The sequence below is a fragment of the Entelurus aequoreus genome, linkage group LG02 (genome assembly GCF_033978785.1).
Source record: "Entelurus aequoreus isolate RoL-2023_Sb linkage group LG02, RoL_Eaeq_v1.1, whole genome shotgun sequence".
Lineage (NCBI taxonomy): Eukaryota > Metazoa > Chordata > Actinopteri > Syngnathiformes > Syngnathidae > Entelurus > Entelurus aequoreus.
Genome location: NC_084732.1, coordinates 42209166 through 42230967, shown reverse-complemented (window position 1 = coordinate 42230967; position 21802 = coordinate 42209166). Strand labels below are relative to the sequence as shown.

The following is a 21802-nucleotide window of genomic DNA, read 5'->3' as shown; positions in this document are numbered from 1 at the left end:
TACATTGAATTATTTACATACATGGTCATGTTCGTAACACAATCTAAAATCATTTCTTGATGCTTTTTAACATCAGCCATTATAAACGTAAAATTGATCATCTGTGCCAACATTACGGTGGACAATAGGCACAACAAGACTTGTGACGAGCCGCATGGATGCCTCGTTTTGGTGTGAAGTCATAGGTCAACTGGAAAAGCAATACATGTATCCGTCCTACAAGGAAATAAGTGCCCCCGTGTACGGGAGAAACACAGCGTATGACCAATAGTTGCATTAGAGAGAGTACATGGACACTGGGACCTCACATTTATGTGTGAAAATACAACAAAACTATTTGAGCAATCAAGAGTATGTGCATGGAAACGTCTTCAAGGAAACTGTTTGGAGCAGGGCCAGCGTCTTTGAAGTCTTATTGATTAAAACTGGCAAGTGACACCTAAATCACAGACTACCAAAAAACTATCAAGACATCCTAAGTAACTCACACCCTCTTAGCTCCTTGTTAAAATGTTCACCTACCTCGTCTTATAATGCACAGTTTATCCTACTTCTGTGATTGCAGAAAACATAGTTATAACATTGAAAAAAAAAATCATACTCAACACTCATTGGCACAACAATTGCACAATGTAATGAGATCCAATACAAGAGTTTTAGGATATGATCAGGGATTAGAAAAATAATAATGTTCAGAAGCGATCAAACGGTAGCTTTTAAAGTTCCGGGTTTTCATGGCATAAACATGACTGTGAAAAAAAGAGGCTTCATTACAAAACTCAAAATAAACCCTGGCGCCACGGACCTACGAGCTGTGAATTTGAAATATATATTTTTTTTCAGTGAATAGGCTAACCTAGCATGATGTTGCTGTTAAAATGTCAGTGTAATTCTAGCACCTTAGGCCACATAGCTATGCTAATGTTACTAACATTTGTGTCCTCTACCACTTATCGCGTTATATGTTGTTGTGTGTGACACATTATATCTCAAGCTAGATTGATTGTACAGATATGGTATTGTTTCTGCTGGGCAAGTATGCCTGACGTGCCTCCTACAGCGCCTTGGGTCAGCTGCAGGGTCATCAGCCGGGGACCACCGCTCATTGGAGTTTCGCTCTCTTTAACCCCGGAACGCCTCCTGGTGGCGGAGCGGTGGCAGGGACGTCTCCCTGCCACCCCCTGCAGCTGACCCATCTTATTGCCTCGACCCCCAGTACTTATCCCTCCTCCTCAGCCACAACCAGAAGCTTCCCTTTTCTGCTTCCTCAGCAAGGGCCTTGATTTCCCTTTCCCACATCTCGGAGCAGCCTTAAAGTTGATGTACCGACGAAGCCCCGACAGCCTACTTCCACAGGGTAGATGGTAGTGGACCAGCCTGCCTCTCTGCACTCAGCAGCCAGATCTGCATATTTGGCTGCTTTGCGCTCGTAGGCTGCCTGGATTCCCTCCTCCCAGGGGATGGTGAGCTCGATCAGCATGGCAGACTTGGTAACAGCAGACCACAGCACGATGTCTGGGTGGAGTGAAGTGGTGGTGATCTCACGGGGGAACTGGAGCTGTTTGCCGATATCAGCCCTCATACTCCAGTCCCTTGCAAGAGAGAGGACATTGCGGGTGCCTCGTTGGCTGGTGTCTCCTTTGCCTTCCCCTGGTCTCACAAACATGACAGGAAGTTTCTTGGCCATGGGATGGCTGTTGGCCTCCTGTCTACTGCTCTCCAGGACTTCGGCCAGTTTCATCAGGACTTGGTCATGCCGCCATCTGTAGCGACCCTGTGTCAGCGCGATCTTGCAGCCTGATAGCAAGTGCTGCAGGCTGGCGTTGGGAGCACCACACAGGGGACAGCTCTCCTCCTGGCCGAACCACTGGTGGAGGTTTCTAGGGCATGGCAAGGTGTCATAGGTTGCCCTAAGAAGGAAGCTGAGCCTGGCTTGTGGCATCTTCCATAGGTCGGCCCAGCTGATGGGTCTACTGATGGTACCTTCCCAAGTGGCTGGCAGGTCTATCTTCAGCATGCTCACATGCCAGGGGGGTACTGCTCCGCTCAGGGGGTTCTTCCTCTACCATTCGCATATCAACAATGTTTGGCTCTGTGGTTCTCTCCCCGGCTGGGGGTCCTGCTTGTCTTATCTGCCGGAGCAGTGCAAGGATGTTGTATGCCTTTCTTCTCACTCTCCTTTTTCTTCCTCCCCTGATGAATCCGTAAGCCCCTGTATGTGGTCACTTTCCCCCATCCACACCTGCACAATCGGAAGGTCTTCATCTCGTTGTCGATGTCCGTTCCAGTCGTTTCCGAGTAGTCAATCCTGTTAGGCCCATCTTCCACCCCGCCTCTCGGAGGGCCTTCGGGTTGTTTTTTCTTATTAGTTTTCGTAGTTAGAGGTTGGGTGTCTCCTGGCTAAGAGACTAGTGGGTTGGGTAACTAGCCGCCCACTCCCGGTACAGACTTTCCTGCTGTCCTCCAGACTTTCCTGGAAGTCTTCCAGTCTTTCCTGGTTGTCAACTGCCCTTTCGCAGTAGTCACTGGTTACCCAGAAATCAGATTGATTGTACAGATATGGTATTGTTTGGTATTGTATACTCTATAGCAGGGGTGTCCAAAGTGCGGCCCGGGGGCCATTTGCGGCCCGCAGCTAATTGTTTACCGGCCCGCCACACATTCTGGAAATACTATTGCAAAAATAAAAAAGAACATTAAAAAAAGTGGAATGAGGTGAAATCTAACGAGAAAAAGTTGCAATGTTGACACAAAAGCTGCCATGCAGGCTGTTTTTTTTTCTTTTGTCTTTCTTCATTTTTCTTTTTTTGCCATTGCTCAAAAAAAATAAATAATGAAAAAAAATCCATGTTATAATGAATTATTTTCAGGGCTCCAATTACTTCAAATATTTCACTTTAAAATGTTTTGTGTGGTAAATATTGTATATATTGTGTAGTAGCCATATAAATACATCAAAGTTTTCTTTGGAAAAAGCGCATAAAACAAACAAAATAATAGTTCCAGCATAAAATCGACAGATATATCTAGGGATGATACTCGAAACCGGTTTTCCCGGTTGTTCGATAAGAAAAGAACCGAGTCCTCGGATTCGTATCCCTTTTTGATAACCGGTACCCGTTATCGAGACCACTATAGTAAAGAAAAAGAGTTGGTTCTTTATTCGAATCCCTGGAATCCCGTCCCGACCAGAAATGCTCCGTGAGAAATCACAAGAAATTACGTCACGTAGCTCAGTCATTAGGCGCAGATAGGGAAAGCAGGGGCCGGAAAAAGCGCTCCAAGGTGTAATAAAGTTCAAAACAAAAGGTATAATACAATGAATAACTTTACTGAGAGATTTGAGCAGGGTACAAACACATGACGAACACTTTTACGACCGACCGGAAACATAGCAACCAGGCTAGCAACGCACCTTCTTTACCGCAGCTGTCGCAACGTTCTTAAAGCAACCGCAGCACATACATATATATACAACATATCTCCCTTTTTTAACTTTTCTTTTTCTTTCGTTGCAAACAAAACAAAATCACACTTTATATGTGTTGTCTGTCTAATTATAAATAATGCAGACGAGGCGTGTTGGCTGAGTTCTTGACGTCTTAGCTGCCGAGTGGGACGACATGCAACAACACTTTTCGGGGCTGCCGCGCATGCTCGTCCCTCCCGTTGCATGCTGGGTAGTGTAGTTGTTATATTCCTAGCTCATAAAATCAAATCTTTCCCCCTATAAAGAAATAATGTTAACTCAATAAAGTGTATTTCTTTTTTTAGCTTTAACTTTTCATTTTTTAGCATTGTAACCACATTTGCAAACAACTTTTCTCCTCATAGAATTTTCTTTCAATAAAGAAATGAAATGCAAAAATGTCAAAGCATCATAACAAACAGTTATGTCAAATAGCAGCAGAAGTGCACTTTTTGGAGAGCTGTATTATTTTCAGTTTTGTGCCCAAGGGACTGATTTTATTTAACACTATAGTATTATTTATACACCTATAGTGATCACAGAGACAGGTTGTTTTTGTGTTACTGTATATATTTGTTCTTCTGAAAAATCCCACTTAATATACTTTGGGTAACAACAGTCAATATTTATTAATTTATTAGATTTTATTTTTTTCTTATATAATAAAAGTGAGCTTTTGTTAAACCAAATATTGTGTGTTTTTTTCCATATACAACAACCTATCTGGACTCGATAAGAGAATCGATAAGGAATCGGTTCGATAAGAGGATTCAATAATAGGCTCGAACTCGATAATTTCTTATCAAACATCATCCCTAGAAATATCTGAAGTTGATCTCGTAACTTAAGTGTTGAAAGTAAAAGAAAAACCTAATGAAAATGTATTACTTTATGAGTGGGGCACCTTTTGGATCCCAAATATATTTAGGGATTTTTTATTTATCTTTTCACTGTGATTACTCAAAAATATGAAAGAATTCAAATCAATGGTGTCCTGCATTATTGATCTTTTAGGGCTCTAATGACTAAATACTGCATATTTCAGTTTTACTATAAAAAAAACTAAGTTGTTTTTGACAGAAAAGCCATAAACATTTTTTAAAATTTGTATTACTTTATATCAACTTGAAGTTGATATAGAGATTTACTGTAAGCGTTAAATAATTTTAAAAAAATAATAATCAGACTTATTCTTAACATTTTAATGACTGAGACCCTTTACCGGGACCCCTAAAGGTAAAATAAATAAACAATGCATATATTTTGTTATGGTTTGAAAATGAAAAATATCAAAATGGCCCCCACATGCTTTAATTTTTCCGTGTGCGGCCCTCAGTGGAAAAAGTTTGGACACCCCTGCTCTATAGACTTGTTTCCACCAGTTTTAGGGATGCACAATATATACTTTTTCAAGCCTCTACCAACAACTCCCGTGTTCTCAGGGCCGCTACCGGTAACTAGGGATGTGCCGATCGATTGGTTGATTTTCGTTAAAAGTATGTGATCAGCTATTGCCGTTTCTTTCTTTTAATGCCAATCACAATCACTAATCCTGTCTGACTTTCGCTATTTATTTTTGGTGTACCGGCTGACAAAACAGCCAGCAGCTAATTATGGGTCTCCATGCTAGGGATGCAATGATATACACATTTCTTATCAGTTATTGTGACCAACATTGTCACTGTTATTATTATTATTATTATTGCGGTATTTTTGCTCAAAAAGTACTTATAATGACACAAAAATATTTAAACTAACTTCATTGAAATAACTAAAACAAATAGACACTCAATATACATTCTTGGTAGAAGAAACTTTAAATATTGTTAAGGCTTCATATGAGCCATATTATTTGTATTTAAGTGTTTAAATATGTTAATCTTCTTCTATTTTAATCCGGAAATGTTTCAGAATGTTTTTTTAATAAATGCATATCGGTTGCTTACTTTACTTCACTTACGGTTTATGTGACGTCACGCGAGTTTACTTCTGGTTGAATATAACTCGGTCCTTTTCGACTTGTCACTTTCGAGTACAGATTGTTCACTTTAAGAAAAGACACAGTCTTTATGTTCAATGTGAATATCTTAGTTGTTAGACAGTAATGTGTTGAAACAAGTTTAGATTGGGGTATGACATTTTTTTAACAGGTAAAGACAATGTCTCATGTGTTTATGTTAGCATTAAAACTAGCTAGCTAGCTAACGCTAGTTGGTTCATAATTTTATCATAGTGTGTTTAACAATCAGTTTTTCGATCATTTTAATTTAATACGATAAACTGTCAGAAGTTTTACCGCGGTTATTATTTTTACTGTTTAGCGTTACATCCCTACTCCATTAGAACCCACTCTCCTAAATTAATAATCACCTCCATTACGGAAAATAAACTGCATTTTTTAGTTTCTTAAAGGCCTACTGAAAGCCACTACTACCGACCACGCAGTCTGATAGTTTATATATCAATGATGAAATCTTAACATTATAACACATGCCAATACGGCCGGGTTAACTTATAAAGTGACATTTTAAATTTGCCGCTAAACTTCCGGTTCGAAACGCCTCTGAGGATGACGTATGCGCGTGACGTAGCCCGGCGAACACGGGTATGCCTTCCACATTGAAGTCGATACGAAAAAGCTCTGTTTTCATTTCATAATTCCACAGTATTCTGGACATCTGTGTTCGTGAATCTGTTTCAATCATGTTCATTGCATTATGGAGAAGGAAGCCAAGCAAGCAAAGAAGAAAGTTGTCGGTGCGAAATGGACGTATTTTTCGAACGTAGTCAGCCACAACAGTACACAGCCGGCGCTTCTTTGTTTACATTCCCGAAAGATGCAGTCAAGATGGAAGAACTCGGATAACAGAGACTCTAACCAGGAGGACTTTTGATTTGGATACACAGACGCCTGTAGAGAACTGGGACAACACAGACTCTTACCAGGATTACTTTGATTTGGATGACAAAGACGCAGACGTGCTACTGTGAGTATGCAGCTTTGGCTTTTTTTTGCGTATGTACGTAACTTTTTTAAAATATATAAGCTTTATGAACCTTGGGTTAGGTGAACGGTCTTTTGGGCTGAGTGATTGTGTGTGTTGATCATGTGTTTGAATTGTATTGGCGTGTTCTATGGAGCTAGGAGCTAGCAGAGGAGCTAGCATAACACGTACCGTACCTACGTGCGCGTCACGTACGTAACTTTTTAAAAATATATAAGCTTTATGAACCTTGGATTAGGTGAACGGTCTTTTGGGCTGAGTGATTGTGTGTGTTGATCATGTGTTTGAATTGTATTGGCGTGTTCTATGGAGCTAGGAGCTAGCAGAGGAGCTAGCATAACACATACCGTACCTACGTGCGCGTCACGTACGTAACTTTTTAAAAATATATAAGCTTTATGAACCTTGGGTTAGGTGAACGGTCTTTTGGGCTGAGTGATTGTGTGTGTTGATCAGGTGTTTGAATTGTATTGGCGTGTTCTATGGAGCTAGGAGCTAGGAGCTAGCAGAGGAGCTAGGAGCTAGCATAACAAACACGCAGGTGTTATTATGCAGGATTAATTTGTGGCATATTAAATATAAGCCTGGTTGTGTTGTGGCTAATAGAGTATATATATGTCTTGTGTTTATTTACTGTTGTAGTCATTCCCAGCTGAATATCAGGTACCGTGAGTATGCAGCCTTGGCTGCTAAACATTCGATAACTTGACCGTATGTGCGCGTCACGTACGTAACTTTTTAAAAATATATAAGCTTTATGAACCTTGGGTTAAGGAAACGGTCTTTTGGGCTGAGTGATGGTGTGTGTTGATCAGGTGTTTGAATTGTATTGGCGTGTTCTATGGAGCTAGGAGCTAGCAGAGGAGCTAGGAGCTAGCATAACAAACACGCAGGTGTTTTTATGCAGGATTAATTTGTGGCATATTAAATATAAGCCTGGTTGTGTTGTGGCTAATAGAGTATATATATGTCTTGTGTTTATTTACTGTTGTAGTCATTCCCAGCTGAATATCAGGTCACCCCCGGCTCTTACAGCATCTTCCCTATCTGAATAGCTTCAACTCCCCACTAGTCCTTCACTTGCACTTTACTCATCCACAAATCTTTCATCCTCGCTCAAATTAATGGGGAAATTGTCGCTTTCTCGGTCCGAATCTCTCTCACTTCATGCGGCCATCATTGTAAACAATAGGGAACTTTGCGTATATGTTCAACTGACTACGTCACGCTACTTCCGGTAGGGGCAAGCCTTTTTTTTATCAGATACCAAAAGTTGCAATCTTTATCGTCGTTGTTCTATACTAAATCCTTTCAGCAAAAATATGGCAATATCGCGAAATGATCAAGTATGACACATAGAATAGATCTGCTATCCCCGTTTAAATAAAAAAAATTCATTTCAGTAGGCCTTTAAGTATCATTATCAGGGCGCATTATCACTGGAAGACGATGCTAAACATGTTACACAGCAAGAGCATGAAGACTGGAGGAAGCAGGCTAATAGCTAAGCTAACCGCTAAGCTAGTTCAAAACAAAACCAAGAAATAAGAGCTTAAGGAAATTTAAGGAATTCCAAATGGAACTGTCTTACTGAGCAGACTGCAAGCCGCTACTAACAGAAAATTAACAAGTAGATTAACTAAGAGTTTAGAGAGAGGATAATATAACTGTTGGTCACAATACGAAGGTCCTGAGTAGTCTTGGGTTCAATCCCGGCCTCGGGATCTTTCTGTGTGGAGTTTGCATGTCCTCCACGTGACTGCGTGGGTTCCCTCCGGGTACTCCGGCTTCCTCCCACCTCCAAAGACATGCACCTGGGGATAGGTTGATTGGCAACACTAAATTGGCCCTGGTGTGTGAATGTTGTCTGTCTATCTGTGTTGGCCCTGCGATGAGGTGGCGACTTGTCCAGGGTGTACCCCGCCTTCCGCCCGATTGTAGCTGAGATAGGCTCCAGCGCCCCCCGCGACCCCAAAGGGAATAAGCGGTAGAAAATGGATGGATGGATGTTGGTCTGTTACCATTATTGCAGTCAGTACACAACATGTAATAGGAGGGCGGATCGATCCATAAACTGGCTGTGTTCATACCAAGGGTAGTATCAGTATATGATCGATAAAAAAGTAATTAGATATTTTAATTTTCAGTTGTCCGCAACCACAAGAGAGACAATTGGTAGGAAATGAATGGCTGGATGGATGCATTTTTATTTTCTAAATCATTTTGTTGCTGTTTTTGTTGATATTTACAAACTCAGGGAACATTTCCTGGGACACGGGTGGACTTTCATAGAGCGTTATTTTAGTTTTTGTCAAGTTATTGTGTATGATTGACTTTTCTTTGCTCAGTTGTATGTAGTAATAAAAGAGAACATGGATCTGGTTTAAATATTGTTTTGATATTTTTAAAGTCTCAATAGCACTCATAAATAAACGGAAAAATGTGCACTTAATACATGTGATCGGCATTGGTATTGGTATCGGCTGATCTCACTCATGATCTGTATCGGAACATCCCTACTGATAAGCAATAACTTATTATTGACGTAATATTTTTTTACATGTCGATTTAACTGCAGTTTAAGCACACCTTTCTTTGCCGTGGCTTTGGGCTAGTTTCTTTAGCAAAGCAGAAAAAAAAAACAATCCTACCAAATATTGTCTGTTTACATGGTCTTAGTAAATAAATAAACCTCTCCTTCATATGTCATCATCCTATTTTAAATACATTACCCTGAACTTTGAGGTGTGGTACAAACCATTTTATTTAGTAAGGTAAAAGTTTTAGTAATAAAGTTATTGTGTTTTCGGTGGAAAAGGGTAATATTTAAAAAGTAGATAACGTGCATTATAGTGCTTTTTGGAGGAGCCCTGCTGCGGGAAAGACAGGCATTGACAAACCCAGCTCATTTGCATTAAAACTATACGGACCAGCAAAACTGCATGTTCCCTTTAGGGCAAATTAAAAGCACTCTTAAAATGTCAAAATTTCAGTACCAAGGCTAGACACACAACCCAACTAATATATATATATATATATATATATATATATATATATATATATATATATATATATATATATATATATACATATATATATACATATATATATATATATATATATATACATATATATACACATACTGTAATACAATAATATTAATATTACAATACAAAAAAGCAAAGAGGAACACTGTTAGGGCCTTACAAAAGTGAAGGGGTCATCAAAAAGGGGTGCTCTTTGGAATAGGGACAACAATTTTACAAAATCCCATAAAAAACAAAAATGCACTCTCTATTTCTGTTAAAATGCCATTAAAAGGAAACTGCACTTTTTGGAGGGGGAATTTTGCCAATCATTCACAATCCTCATGTAAAACGAGCACATGTATGTTTTTCTTTTTTATGCATTCTAAATAGAATATAAGCAAGCAAACATCCACTTACAATTGAGCCTATGGGCGCTGCTCTACTGCCAATAAAGCGCTTTAAAAAATCCAAACACCTCCATCAATGTTTTATATACACACTTTAATTAAATATGTAATTTGGTAACAGGAAGATTCATAATAACATGTGTTTTACATATTTTGATAATTTTAAGCATGAATCTGCGTACTAATTTGATAGACGCATCACAACATTCGCTTTTTCTTTCAACAACATCACGGATTATTGCTCACTACATACATCATGAGAGCCATCAAACACAATGAAAAATCACTCACTGTACAATGTCTGCTCTCACTGGGATGCCGGCTGTTAGGGTATTGATATGTTCCCGTTTAGATTAAGAATGACTCATAATCCTTGCGACGAAAAAGGAGGGTGGAACGAACGTCTTTTCGGCTCTTTCTCGCCATTTCCGTGTTTAAATCGGCTGTCAAAGTGTAGCAACTTCTCAGATTATGTCTACATCATTTTACTATCCAGTTGAGAGACATGATTTATTATCAGAATACATTTTCACGAGCTGCGATGCAAGAAAGCAGCTCACCAGCTCATGATGTCAATACAGTAAGGAAGTTACCGCTCTTTGATCAATACGCCGCTAAACGTAGGTTCTTAATGTTAGTGCTTATAACAATATTGCTAAGACGTGGTTAATATTCAGGTCACCAAATGTAACTGGAGTATTGTTGGTGCTTTATGAAAGGTTATTTGTTGGGTTTTATACTCAAAATAGACCCAATGACGTCATGGTTCCCTTTGGCTCCATTGTAAGCCTACTTTTGACGATTATTCAGTTGGAATGCTTTAAAAAAAAAAAAAACGTGTTTCAGTCTCTCAAAAGGATTGTGAATTTTAGGCACAATTCCCAAAAAAAGGAAGCACGTTATATCCCAATGCGTTTCAGCCAGCCGGCCTTCACCAGGGGCACAAACAATATGAAAAGCATTTGAACAGAATTAGAGTGTTACTGTCCATCTAATGGTGTATACTTGGTAGCCTTGTTTAGCTGCATATTATTAGAAAACTTAGTATGATGCAGTGTGGTTCTTTACTACTGCAAACAACAGCCACAATAATAACATTTTGTTCAATTAATAGCTGTTTTACAGTGAAATAAAAACTTATGATGGTACAACACTATGCAAGCGGTCATAAACGTTTGAGTACGGCATTGAAATATTTGTAATTCTTAAGAAATGGTCTGATATACCCTCAACAATGAATATTATCTATTTAGACATCAGTTGCCAAGGCAAGTGTAAGGCATGCACGATATTTGTATCTACAACATATTTTGTTTTTATGTTTGACTTTTATTTTGATTTTTTTCAACCTTTCAGGTTATACCCTCAGGTTTGGTCCCAGGGGGTCCTCAGTCATAGTGTTATAAATAAGTAATTGTGTTTTGTTTTTTTATTCAACGCTTGATCAATTCCAGGTGCATCTGGCGATATAAAGTATATGTATTGTTTATTTTTGTGTTTTAAGGTCTTTTTCTCAAAACTCAAGTTTGTTATGGCAAAAACACAAAATATGCTATCATTTTAAAGTGGAATTATCTTAAGATATACATTGGCTTTAGTTCATAATTATTTTTGAGCAATAGTTGATAGTTGCTGGAAATGGGCCTCTATACACCTATGTAGATATTGCACCAAAAACCAGACATTTGCAGCTAGAATAGTCATTTACCACATATACCACATTAGCAATGTATAGAGTGTATTTCTTTAAAGTTAAGACTAGTTTAAAGTTATCTTCATTGAAAAGTACAGTGCTTTTCCTTCAAAAATAAGGACATTTCAATGTGACCCCAAACTTTTGAACGGTAGTGTAAGCGGCGCAGTTCTTTCACAAAAATGTATTCTAATGATTTAATTATTTATCTTCACAAGAACAACACAGCCACTTAAAAATGCACACGTTAACTTCATGTACACTAGCTGAAATGACCTTGGATGCTTTCATTCCCTAAAATGATATCTCAATGACGAGATACAATTAGGAAATGTCATAAAATAATATTGACTTTTTCATTTCTTTAGCATAACTCTTGAAAGAGTGGCCGCAAGAATCCATCCCAGGGCTCACTGATGGGTGGGAGGGGTATTTAACAGACACAGCATTGTAGTCTTCTCAACTATTCGAGGTGAGGTTACATATTATTCTTTTACTAAGAACCATTTTTAAGATAGTTTTTTGTCAATCATCCCACACAGGGGAGCTCACAGCTATGAATGGATCAGACGAGGAGATTCCAGATGAGGAAGATGCGGCTGAGTTTTACAGAGCACAAAGGATTCATGTGGATGCCCTTCTTGACATAAGTGAGGAGGCCTTTTTGAAAGAAGTGGAGCCGTATGAGTATCACTGCTATCCTGGTTGGGAAGAGGCTGTGAGTGGATCTGTACTTTTTTAAAATCCATGTTGACAAAGATAAAACTAATATTTTTGTTCTAAAAAGGTGTGTGGCTGGGACAGAGTGGCTCCAATCAGTGGCATTCTTCTTCCTCAAAAGAGAGACAAGAAACCAAAGCAGCGCAAGGAGACAGACAACCCAGCACCCTTGCACATAGTTGAACCAACAACCTCTTGCGGCGACACCTTAGCCAGCGGCGGTGAACACTGCAGTGAGTCCCATTCAACCCCTCAAAATTTGAAGAAACCCACGCCATCCAGCCAGAGGGTGCAGCCAGAGTCCCCGGAGTGGCTCGCACCGGATGGTGTGGACGAAGACATGTCACACCTCTTACACGAAGAGAAAGCCCCTCTCAGTGGGATTCCTTTGCAACTTCAACATTTGCCTCAAACCACGTCAAAGAGCAGCAGGTCTTCAAAGTCCTCAAAACGCCACCAGACTAAAAGTACTGTGGTTCCCATTACAAACTTTACATTTTTACCTCCTATTAAATGAAAGCCACATTTTTGCTCCCCATGACAGATTAATAACCCTGCAGGGACATGACAGACAATTGTAAAAGACATGTAGATGAGTATGTCCGCAACATTGCCATTTGTTTTTATAATATAAAAGTTAATGCATAGTTCCCTGAGTGCACTCTAATTTTAGGCAACGTCAGCAAAGCTGACCGCAAAAGTAAACTTACTGCCACATCTCAAATGTGGTGTATAGCATTACAGTTGAAAACTAGTCTCAGTAATTTCTTTTAATGAGGTCTATTGTTCAACATTTTACAGATTCTACACAAGACCAAACAAAGAAGCATATTAAAAAAACACGATATGTTCCAGCAGTTTATTAAGAACCTGTGGTTAACGTCTTTGCCATTAAATCAAGCAAACATTTGTTTCTACCAACATACTTAAACATTTTGTGCTAGAAAAACCATGCATGATCTTATAACAATTTTACGTTTAAAACCAACAATGTATCTACAGTTGCAATTAGAAGTATGCATTCGCTTACCATTGGCATGGAGGAGTGTCATAATTGTTTGGGGGCCTTAGATACAAACCATTCTTTTCTAGAGTTGATTATACAATGCACATATTCAATTATAAACAATTGGGTGGACAAGTTCGAATGTATTTTGCATTTCTCTAGTCTACATAGAGGCTCAAATATCTACACTTACCTAAATCTTTGAATTGATAAGTGGTCCAAAAAGTTTTAGACTTTAAACTTGATAAGGTCGAGCCATATTCTCTTTACTGATCATGTTTGGAGTATGTGGATGTATATATTGTATGTCAACAACTAAATGTAAAAATATCTGCTTAATGTTTTTCTTCTGCAAGAAACACACGAGAACTCAATTTAAAAAAAAAGAATGTTCCAAGAAACACATGACCAACACATGTTGAAATGTGATGCAGAAAAGAAAACAATGTTTTCACATTGTAATGTGTAAGCCGTTGTATAGAAACAATATGCGGAATATCATGCAACCACAATAAAAATACAATGCAAAAAGTATTGTGATTATTTTTGTTAAACATAATATACTAAGAAAAGATAACACTTGTGTTAAGGCACCATCAACTTAGTTAATATTTTTGCTCCAGAGTAGAACATGACCTGCTTAGGGTGCGTTATCAATTTGAGGTAACTCAGTGCAACACAATCAGCATAAAATGGATTTAGTAATTGTTTGTGACATGCATTAAGTTTTTCACGATGGCAGGTAATACTAATATGCTTTGCAGCAACATGACTTTGAACTCACTGCCAGCCTATATACGGACACCAAGCTAATGAATAAGTCATACAGAGACAGCTTAGCATCAGTTACCTACAAAAATGACCACATCAAAATATCTATTTTCCCTTCACTCAAAAGGTGTGCTACAACAAAACGTTTACTTTGTACTTGTGCATTTTTGTTGTATTTTTTTTACTCCGACTTCCTTGTTCAGTTAGGCTTCATCCAGAAAGTCTCACTAGTGCAGCTGTGTTGATGGTATTGTGTGCTTGCCTTTATATCGGTTAAGCAACCATTAAGATGCTTGTGTGGATAAACTGAAGACTTTATGCACATACTAAATACACACAAAGCAACTGCAGATGTGTAAACTAACTTGTTTCATGCATTTCATGCGTATTTAAATACAGTAGCCTGGATTAACCGCAGATGTAATGTTATGTTTAAGTACACTATGCTAGCAAACACTATGCTAGCAAATACCAAAAAAAAGGACAAACAAAAAAGTAGCATTTCAGACTACACACATTACACAACATTTATGTGCAAACAAATATGTAATAACTGAGCTGAAACATTCGGCCCATCGAGCTATAAAGTGCACTAAGCAGTCAGGAAACAAACCTAGAAACGCTCTGGGACAATGTGTCCTAAGTGGAATGGTTCAAAGACATGTTTACGGACTTCATTTAACTTAATGGCTAATCCACTATTGGACAGCCTTCGCTCATTCTTATGATAGATAGAGGCAAGTGACCAAGGACATCAGGCAGCTCCGTTAGAATATTTTCAGCGGTTGGGTTTCTCAGGGTGCTGAAAGAGAGCAAAAAGCTCTTCACATGTCTGAGTTTCCACAGAGCTGAAATGGCAATCAATGTTCCATGCCAAATCGGCCGACAAGAAGTCATCCATGACCGTTTGGGTTTCATTGCTCGTCAAGAAGAGGTGTCCGAAGACCTCCACCTGGCTGGTCTGTGTCTCTGTGCTGTTTAAAAGCCTTCCCTGTTCCCCCTGAGTGACGGGGGACTGAGCAGGTAGGCAGGGAGCAAACGAAGGCAGATCGGTTTGCGTTTCAGTGTCAGAAGACTCTGTGCTCATAGAAAAGCTTGAATGGCGCAGGATGCTACCAAGGGGCAGGTGACTTCCAGCACTTAGAAGGAAATTTAGATCAGTCTGAGTTTGAGTGTCAAATAGCTCCAAGTCACTGGTTTGGGTTCGATTTGTTCCCTCACTTTGGTCTATATCATCCATCAGGAAGAAATCAGTCTGGGTCTGGATGTCCAGAGACTCAAGTGGTGTGTCTTCATTCAGTCCTCCCAGGTGGCTCTCCTCTGTCTGTGTTTGAATGTGCACAGAACTCAGAAACTCTTCAAAGTCAAAATCCATGGTACTGTGCTGCTCCTGAACGGGGGTCAAGCTTGAACCACAAACTGTGGTGGTGTCGGTCAGCACTTGATGGCCAGAGAGAATGTTTTCCAAATCATTTAACAAGGTCATTGTTTGGGTTTGGTTGTCTGCAACGTTGTTTGGGTTCAGTTCGTCTGTCTGAGCCCCAAAACACATGGCTCCTGTTGCCTTTGCATCCTCATATAAACGACTTCCTGTGGCAAGCAGAGGTTCATCTCTGTGCAGCGCTGTCTGAGTGGAGACACTCAGGGAGTCCCCTCCAAAAAAGTCAGAGCACATGATGGACTGATCATGAACCTTCTCCTCCAATTGTGGAATGGTGAAGTAGGTCTGGGTCTGCCTGGTTTTAAATGGCGGCACAAATGAAAAGGAGCAAGTACTTTGGTTTAGGGATTGGCTGTCGGTCTGAGCCCCGATAGTTGCTGTGGCTTTGGCTCGGGTGTACAAGGTCTGGGTTTGAACACTGACTGGCAGGAGAATTTGGGCACTCACACTGATGTCCGTCTGGGAGCAGGATGATACAGCAGGCTCGCCCACAGAACACAATCCGATCCCCTCTGCGACCCCTGCAGGTATTTTTGCCAGATATGACTTGTCTGTCTGAATGTTGGTAGATGTGCTCCTTCCTCGTCCTGAGTCAAGTGTGACCGGACTGCCAAGCCTGACCTGTACCCCTGTGCTGATTGGCCCAAGGCCAGAGCGAGAAGTAGGCATACTGTCCTGAAAAACTAAACTCTTAGCATCCACCTGAGGCACTACAGCTCCAGAGGCCTGTGGCAGGAGGTGGAGGGTGCTAACAGAGCCTTGGCTGTTGACCGCTAACACTACTGACCTGAGAGCTCCACTCTCTGTAGAAGGGAGGAGGACAGGCAAGTGAGCCAGCTGCATCACAGGAACACTGACCAAAGCCATATTGGGTTTGGGTAGAAGTGGCTTCTGGAGGATCGTGTTGCCATTGGACATCTGGCTGGCCAAGTCCGAACTTTGAATGATGATGTCAGAAGGTGGTGTATCCTCAGTAACTTCATAAGTGGAAGGCATGATCACAGCATCACTGGTCTTCCCCTTTTCAGAATTTGAGAGTTTCTCCATCTTTCGCCTTTTTACTGGAGGAATTCTAATATGAAAAAAGGTTAAAGGGTTTATGAAGGTAAAGGTTTTTGAATATTGCTAGATAAATTGGTAAATTATTAATATACATGCCTGTGTTCAGTAGGAATCTCATGTCCTGTCCGAAGGATATGTGATAGTAGGGCAGCCCGGCTGGCATACGGACAGCCACATGTACACTGGTAAGTCTTCCCACAGTCCTCAATGTGTCTCTTGAGGTCCCACTCAGTGCTGTAGCCATTGTTGCACTTGGAGCACTTGTGTTTCTTCTCTGCATGCATCTTCATAAAATGCTGAGAAATTGAATTAAAGTAGGTTAATAATGACAAATAAAAAGAAAATAAACTAAAAAAAATTAACTCTTTATTAGATTGGCAGTTGCCCAAGTTTAAAGAAAAATAATACATGCATGTACATTAGCCAATATCTATGAATATTATGTCATTTGAACACATTTCGAGCTACCACTAACACCTGAATCATGCATGCATTTAGGCTCCGTCTATGTGGAAAAATGTGTTTTGCTGCCGGTTAAAAAAAAACACATCCAAACCTTGTTGTATCATTGAGTCACATTAAGACGAGAAAATGTCACCAGGTGAAAATAATGTAACACGATGCCTTGCCATTACTGAGACCCTAATATGTTTCCAACTCGTCAGATAGGCAGCTGGTAACCACTGCCACCGGGTATAGTTAAAGTTAAAGTACCCATGATTGTCACACACATACTAGGTGTGGCGAAATTATTCTCTGCATTTGACCCATAACCCTTGAGATCAGATAGTGGAGATATGACAGATGACTTCTCGACTCCTAAAACTCACCTCATTCATCAGCTTTCTTCGAATCCCTTTGGAGTGGTCAAACAACGCATAATTGTGCTTTGGGTAGGTCTGATCATGTTTTAATTTTGACAAGCTACTGCTGTCAGATCAGAGCTAGCCAGCGGTGTAACGCTTAATGTGTTAAAAGTTACGATGCATAATTTTTGTGTTGGTGTTTTAATATTGAGGTGAAACATTCGAAATAGTATTTTTGTCATGCTCATGTTTGATAGACAAATAGATTATATTCTGAGACACAAGACAGCCTCAGAGGGGACATACATAAGGGGATATTGCAGATATTTGTGTGTATATAGATTACTCTATTTAGTCTTTCATTGCGATTTTTATGTCAAAAATTTTAATAACCATTAGATTTGGAATTTTTATAAGTGAAGGAAGGCATGGTACTTTTATCAACATATTATTGTCTTGCCACACATTGGAGAAATTTGCAATAATATACTTTCAAAAATATTTGGATTTATGTGTACAACGCCCATGTTTGCTTATACCATCCTTGGCCGCCTGCCGTAGCTTAATTGCCGTCCACCCGTTTCAAACTACCGGTAAGTTGACCGGCCTCGTACTGCTGTCACAAACCAGTTTCTTCAGCCATTTTACAATGTCACCATTAAGATTTTGAAAATACTGTATAGTAGTACTGTACAGTAATACAACGCAAGTGGTGTATGTTATTAGCACACTGATTGCATCAACTGCAGCGCATACAAACTTGCGGTTTCCTGTCACAAACCTTAGATTGGCCAGCAGTCCAAGGACTGGGGGAAGAGTAAAAAATAAACCTCAGCCCCTTGCAGTTGGGTTATTGCAGTAATTAAAACCTCAATGTCAATTTGATGTTGAATAATTGTTCAGCACTACAGTATTTTCGCAGTAGTATACAATTGTCAAGGAGACAAAGTATCCGTTCTTCTGGTAGTACTAGCTTGACAATGTAATATTTAAAATAACATGACGTGTTTATGATTGTGTAAGCACCTGTGTTGCACATTCTAGTTGGTCGATGACAAGGTTTTGTTGCCATAGACCTAATAGCAGTAACTACAGCACAAACACAGCTTTGTTGTTCACCATTGTCTGCTCTGTTACTCTCTTTTGTATGATCACGACAGCGTGATGGCGCAGCGATGTCATGGTTATCAAAAAGTAGTAGTTTTCTTGTGCACTCAGTAACGACAAGGCAGCGTTATCAGACTTTCCCACTCTGGAGTTTTCAAAAACTATTGTTTCACACCAAACAGAATGCCATTTCCATTTGGATATGCAAGGCTGTACAATACTTCACTGTTCCCACCTAAAAAAAATGTACAGTGTGGCCAGGACCTTAGATTTGGTGAAAGCTTACTTGTTTCACCAGGGAGAATTGGGAAAAGGGTCTTCCTGGCCCTCTCGGACAGCCCTCTATGGGGCAGCAGTATAGCTTTTTGCAAGTCTTCATGTCCTTTCTGACAGTGGGGTTGACAATACCATCCTGAGGGAGACAGAACAAAAAAATATGCATTTACCTTTTAGTGTGTTTCTTGCATCAGACCAACTAATAGTACAGTGTTAAGAATTAACAGGTGACACCAGTATTGCCCTTCTTTTTTTTAAGTCAGAGGAAGGGCAAACATTATTAACGAATGATCAACATTTTATTCATGAGAGAAGTACAATACTTTTGTATTGGACTAACAGACAAGCCTTCAGGCAGCAAAACATTATTACTGCTGCAGCCAAAGTGTGGCCAAGGTCACCTCCATCTACCCAAACATCAGAGGAAGCAGAGGCTAAAAACTCTGATCATTAAGAAGTCAAATACATAATCATTTAACAAATATAATGAATGCAATGCATTGCTTCAAACATAATATGGTAGTAGGCTCAAGCATGAGTCAATTTAATTAAGACGACTGGATATATTGTTGTTGTGCAAATATAAAAGGGAATGTTCAAGTGGTTCTTATCAAAACACATTCTCTCTCTCTCTCTAGGTCGTCCTCAGACGAGCCTTCCATCGTTGCTTCCAGTCATTCCGATTCTCCATACATTTGGCCAGTTCCTTGGTACTCTGACCTCCTGCATCCTTCTTGAGTACATCCACGTATGTTAGTGTGGGACGTCCTCTTGACCGATGCCCATGTGTTGGTTCCCACAGTACCAATTTGCTGGCTGGCAGCTCCTGATGCCTTTGGCAGTGCCCTGCTAGTCTCATTCTCCTTACAGCAATCTTCTCGCTCACCCTAGGTATTCCCCTGTAGAGGACTCTGTAGAGGACTCTCTGTTGGACCCCAATGAATAATAGTGGATGCATGCAGAGTGAGTAATTGAAGCAGTGCTCTGTCATCCTGTCGACCAGAGTACATAATTACTACATCTGCCAGAAGAACTGCCAAATCACTGTAGATTATGAATAACATGCTTGATCCATGTCCCAATTATGCATACTGCTTGAGTTTTTTATGCAGCTACTCACTGGTACAAATGTGATCCTCGTGCTGTCCAAGCCTAAAATTGCTGACACTGACAAGTCTTTCAACCACACTGGCATTAGAGCTGGAACAGATTCTGTGTAAATGGGAATGACGTAATGCTGGGGCAAGAGTGTGAAGTGTAAGAGTCTCCGGACCGGTGGAAGGCAATTGTCATTGTCGAACAAGTAGCTTATATGACACACCAAATGCAGGTGTGGACACTGTCACACATTTAACCAGATATGTGAGCTTCATTTAAGAAAATAAAATTGAGACAAAGAGGAACATTTCTATCAGCATGAAGTTCTGCCACGCAAACCCCGATATACAGTTTTGAAAATCAAGACTACATTTCCTGCAATCGGGTGCATTTCTACACTATACTTTACCTTTATTCTCATCTACCAACCATTTTTGGCTGTTTTTTTCCACTTGCATGTCCCATGTAATGTACTGTAGAATTTTGAGGGGTTTTAGTAGATAATTTACTAACATTATCATAATTGAAAATGATAAAATTCCATAACATGCCTCTTGGGTAATGTACTTTGTGTTGTGCCCTATGTTTACAATCTGTAAAAAAATATATACCTTCTCACTGGCTACTAATAAATACTCTTGACTATAACTAGTTCGGAACTAACAGCGTTCAGATTGTAAATGTCCAAATATTATCAGCAAAGTGGACAGACGTCAATGTGGTGGCTCCGAGAAGAATGGAGGCGACAACAAGTAAGCTAGCTAGATGGTTAAGCTAACGAGCAAGCTTGTTTCGGTGCTCCTAACCTAATTCAATGGCATTTAGGCAAGAAGAACAAGTACCTGCGGCTGAGGCAAACGTTCAACAAATTTTGTTTAGATCGTATTTTAACTTATTTCTTCAAAAAAAATGTGTAAGTGATATTTTGACACAAAAATGCATGTTTAAAAATGCTGATTTACATTATGTAATTTCACAAAGGTACTTCTTGAGAGGGAGAATATTGATTTGTCATAAACCGGCCTTTGGTCCACTATTAGAACATCATTTGTGCAGTAATGTAAAACAACACAAACAAAACACTGAAAGGCCTTTGCATTACAATTACCATTCAGCCTGTTTAAACAAAAGTGCTTATTGCCAAAGCTTGCTGTAGAAGAGACAACCTTTGCGTGCAAAGGGCCTCTCTCATTCATGGTAGACAAACACATGAATTACTCCCACGAAAAGCCTGCTTGCCGCTTTTACCGCCTCCACAGTAAACGTTGGATAACAGCTTTGGAATGACAACCACGAGTGGATTTAGACAATAGTAAAGCAAGGCAAAAAACATTTTCAGCCAAATCCTTACTTTCTTTAAGATACATACACGTTAGCCTCCTAGCTAAATCACGTTTTGTCATTTAACTAAATAAACTTCCCTTTGCAACGTTTGCTAAACAACCGCACGTCCTTTTCTTTACTATCAATAGATTTGACCCGTTCTAATAAGTAAATACTGATGACGTACGTTTTTTAATAGTGCAACGTAAACCGAATTCCCAGCAAAGTGAGCTAGGCTAGCATGCATGTGTTCCAGAACATTCTAGTGTTTTACCTTTACTCTGTGCGACTTGACAAGATGCATGTTCAATGCAGGTGTGTTGGGAAGGATCTTTCCACATCCTTTGACCGTGCAGAGGATGTTTGTTCTCACTTCTTTGGTCAGCTCCACTATGGACGGTTTAATTATCTCCCGAGACTGCGACACAGCTTCTTGGGGACCACGGGGAATGTCTTCGGGTACGTTATCACCGGGCATCGCCTTGTCTGTAGCCGAAGAGGCAGCCATGTTTGTATGTTGACAGTCACTCCCAGTGGTCAGTCCTGTAACCATGCTCCGATTGAATGGGCTGTCGCATTAATGCCCCAT

The 21802-nt window shown here is 39.9% G+C and overlaps 2 protein-coding genes across 4 annotated transcripts in view; one reads left to right on the top strand and one right to left on the bottom strand.

Annotated features, from left to right (window-relative positions):
- The window catches only part of LOC133634023 (uncharacterized), a 22749-nt gene extending 2374 nt beyond the window's left edge, over positions 1-20375 (top strand). Inside the window, exons 2-6 of one of the 3 annotated variants that reach the window (XM_062026940.1) lie at positions 11972-12075; positions 12146-12321; positions 12391-12556; positions 19431-19502; positions 19595-20375. In XM_062026940.1, the coding sequence (XP_061882924.1) occupies positions 12160-12321; positions 12391-12556; positions 19431-19502; positions 19595-19683 (489 nt within the window). In that variant the 5' untranslated portion in view covers positions 11972-12075; positions 12146-12159 and the 3' untranslated portion in view covers positions 19684-20375. Of the gene's footprint in view, positions 1-11971; positions 12076-12145; positions 12322-12390; positions 13884-19430; positions 19541-19594 lie in introns of those variants that run through there. The other 2 variants (XM_062026951.1, XM_062026930.1) reach the window with 2 other exon arrangements.
- atmin (ATM interactor) lies at positions 13166-21802 on the bottom strand. The gene is made up of 4 exons (XM_062026907.1): positions 21488-21802; positions 18803-18928; positions 16700-16899; positions 13166-16613 (listed from the first exon to the last, which is right to left on the bottom strand). The coding sequence occupies exons 1-4, from the start codon at positions 21764-21766 to the stop codon at positions 14879-14881; spliced, it is 2340 nt and encodes a 779-aa protein (XP_061882891.1). The 5' UTR covers positions 21767-21802; the 3' UTR covers positions 13166-14878.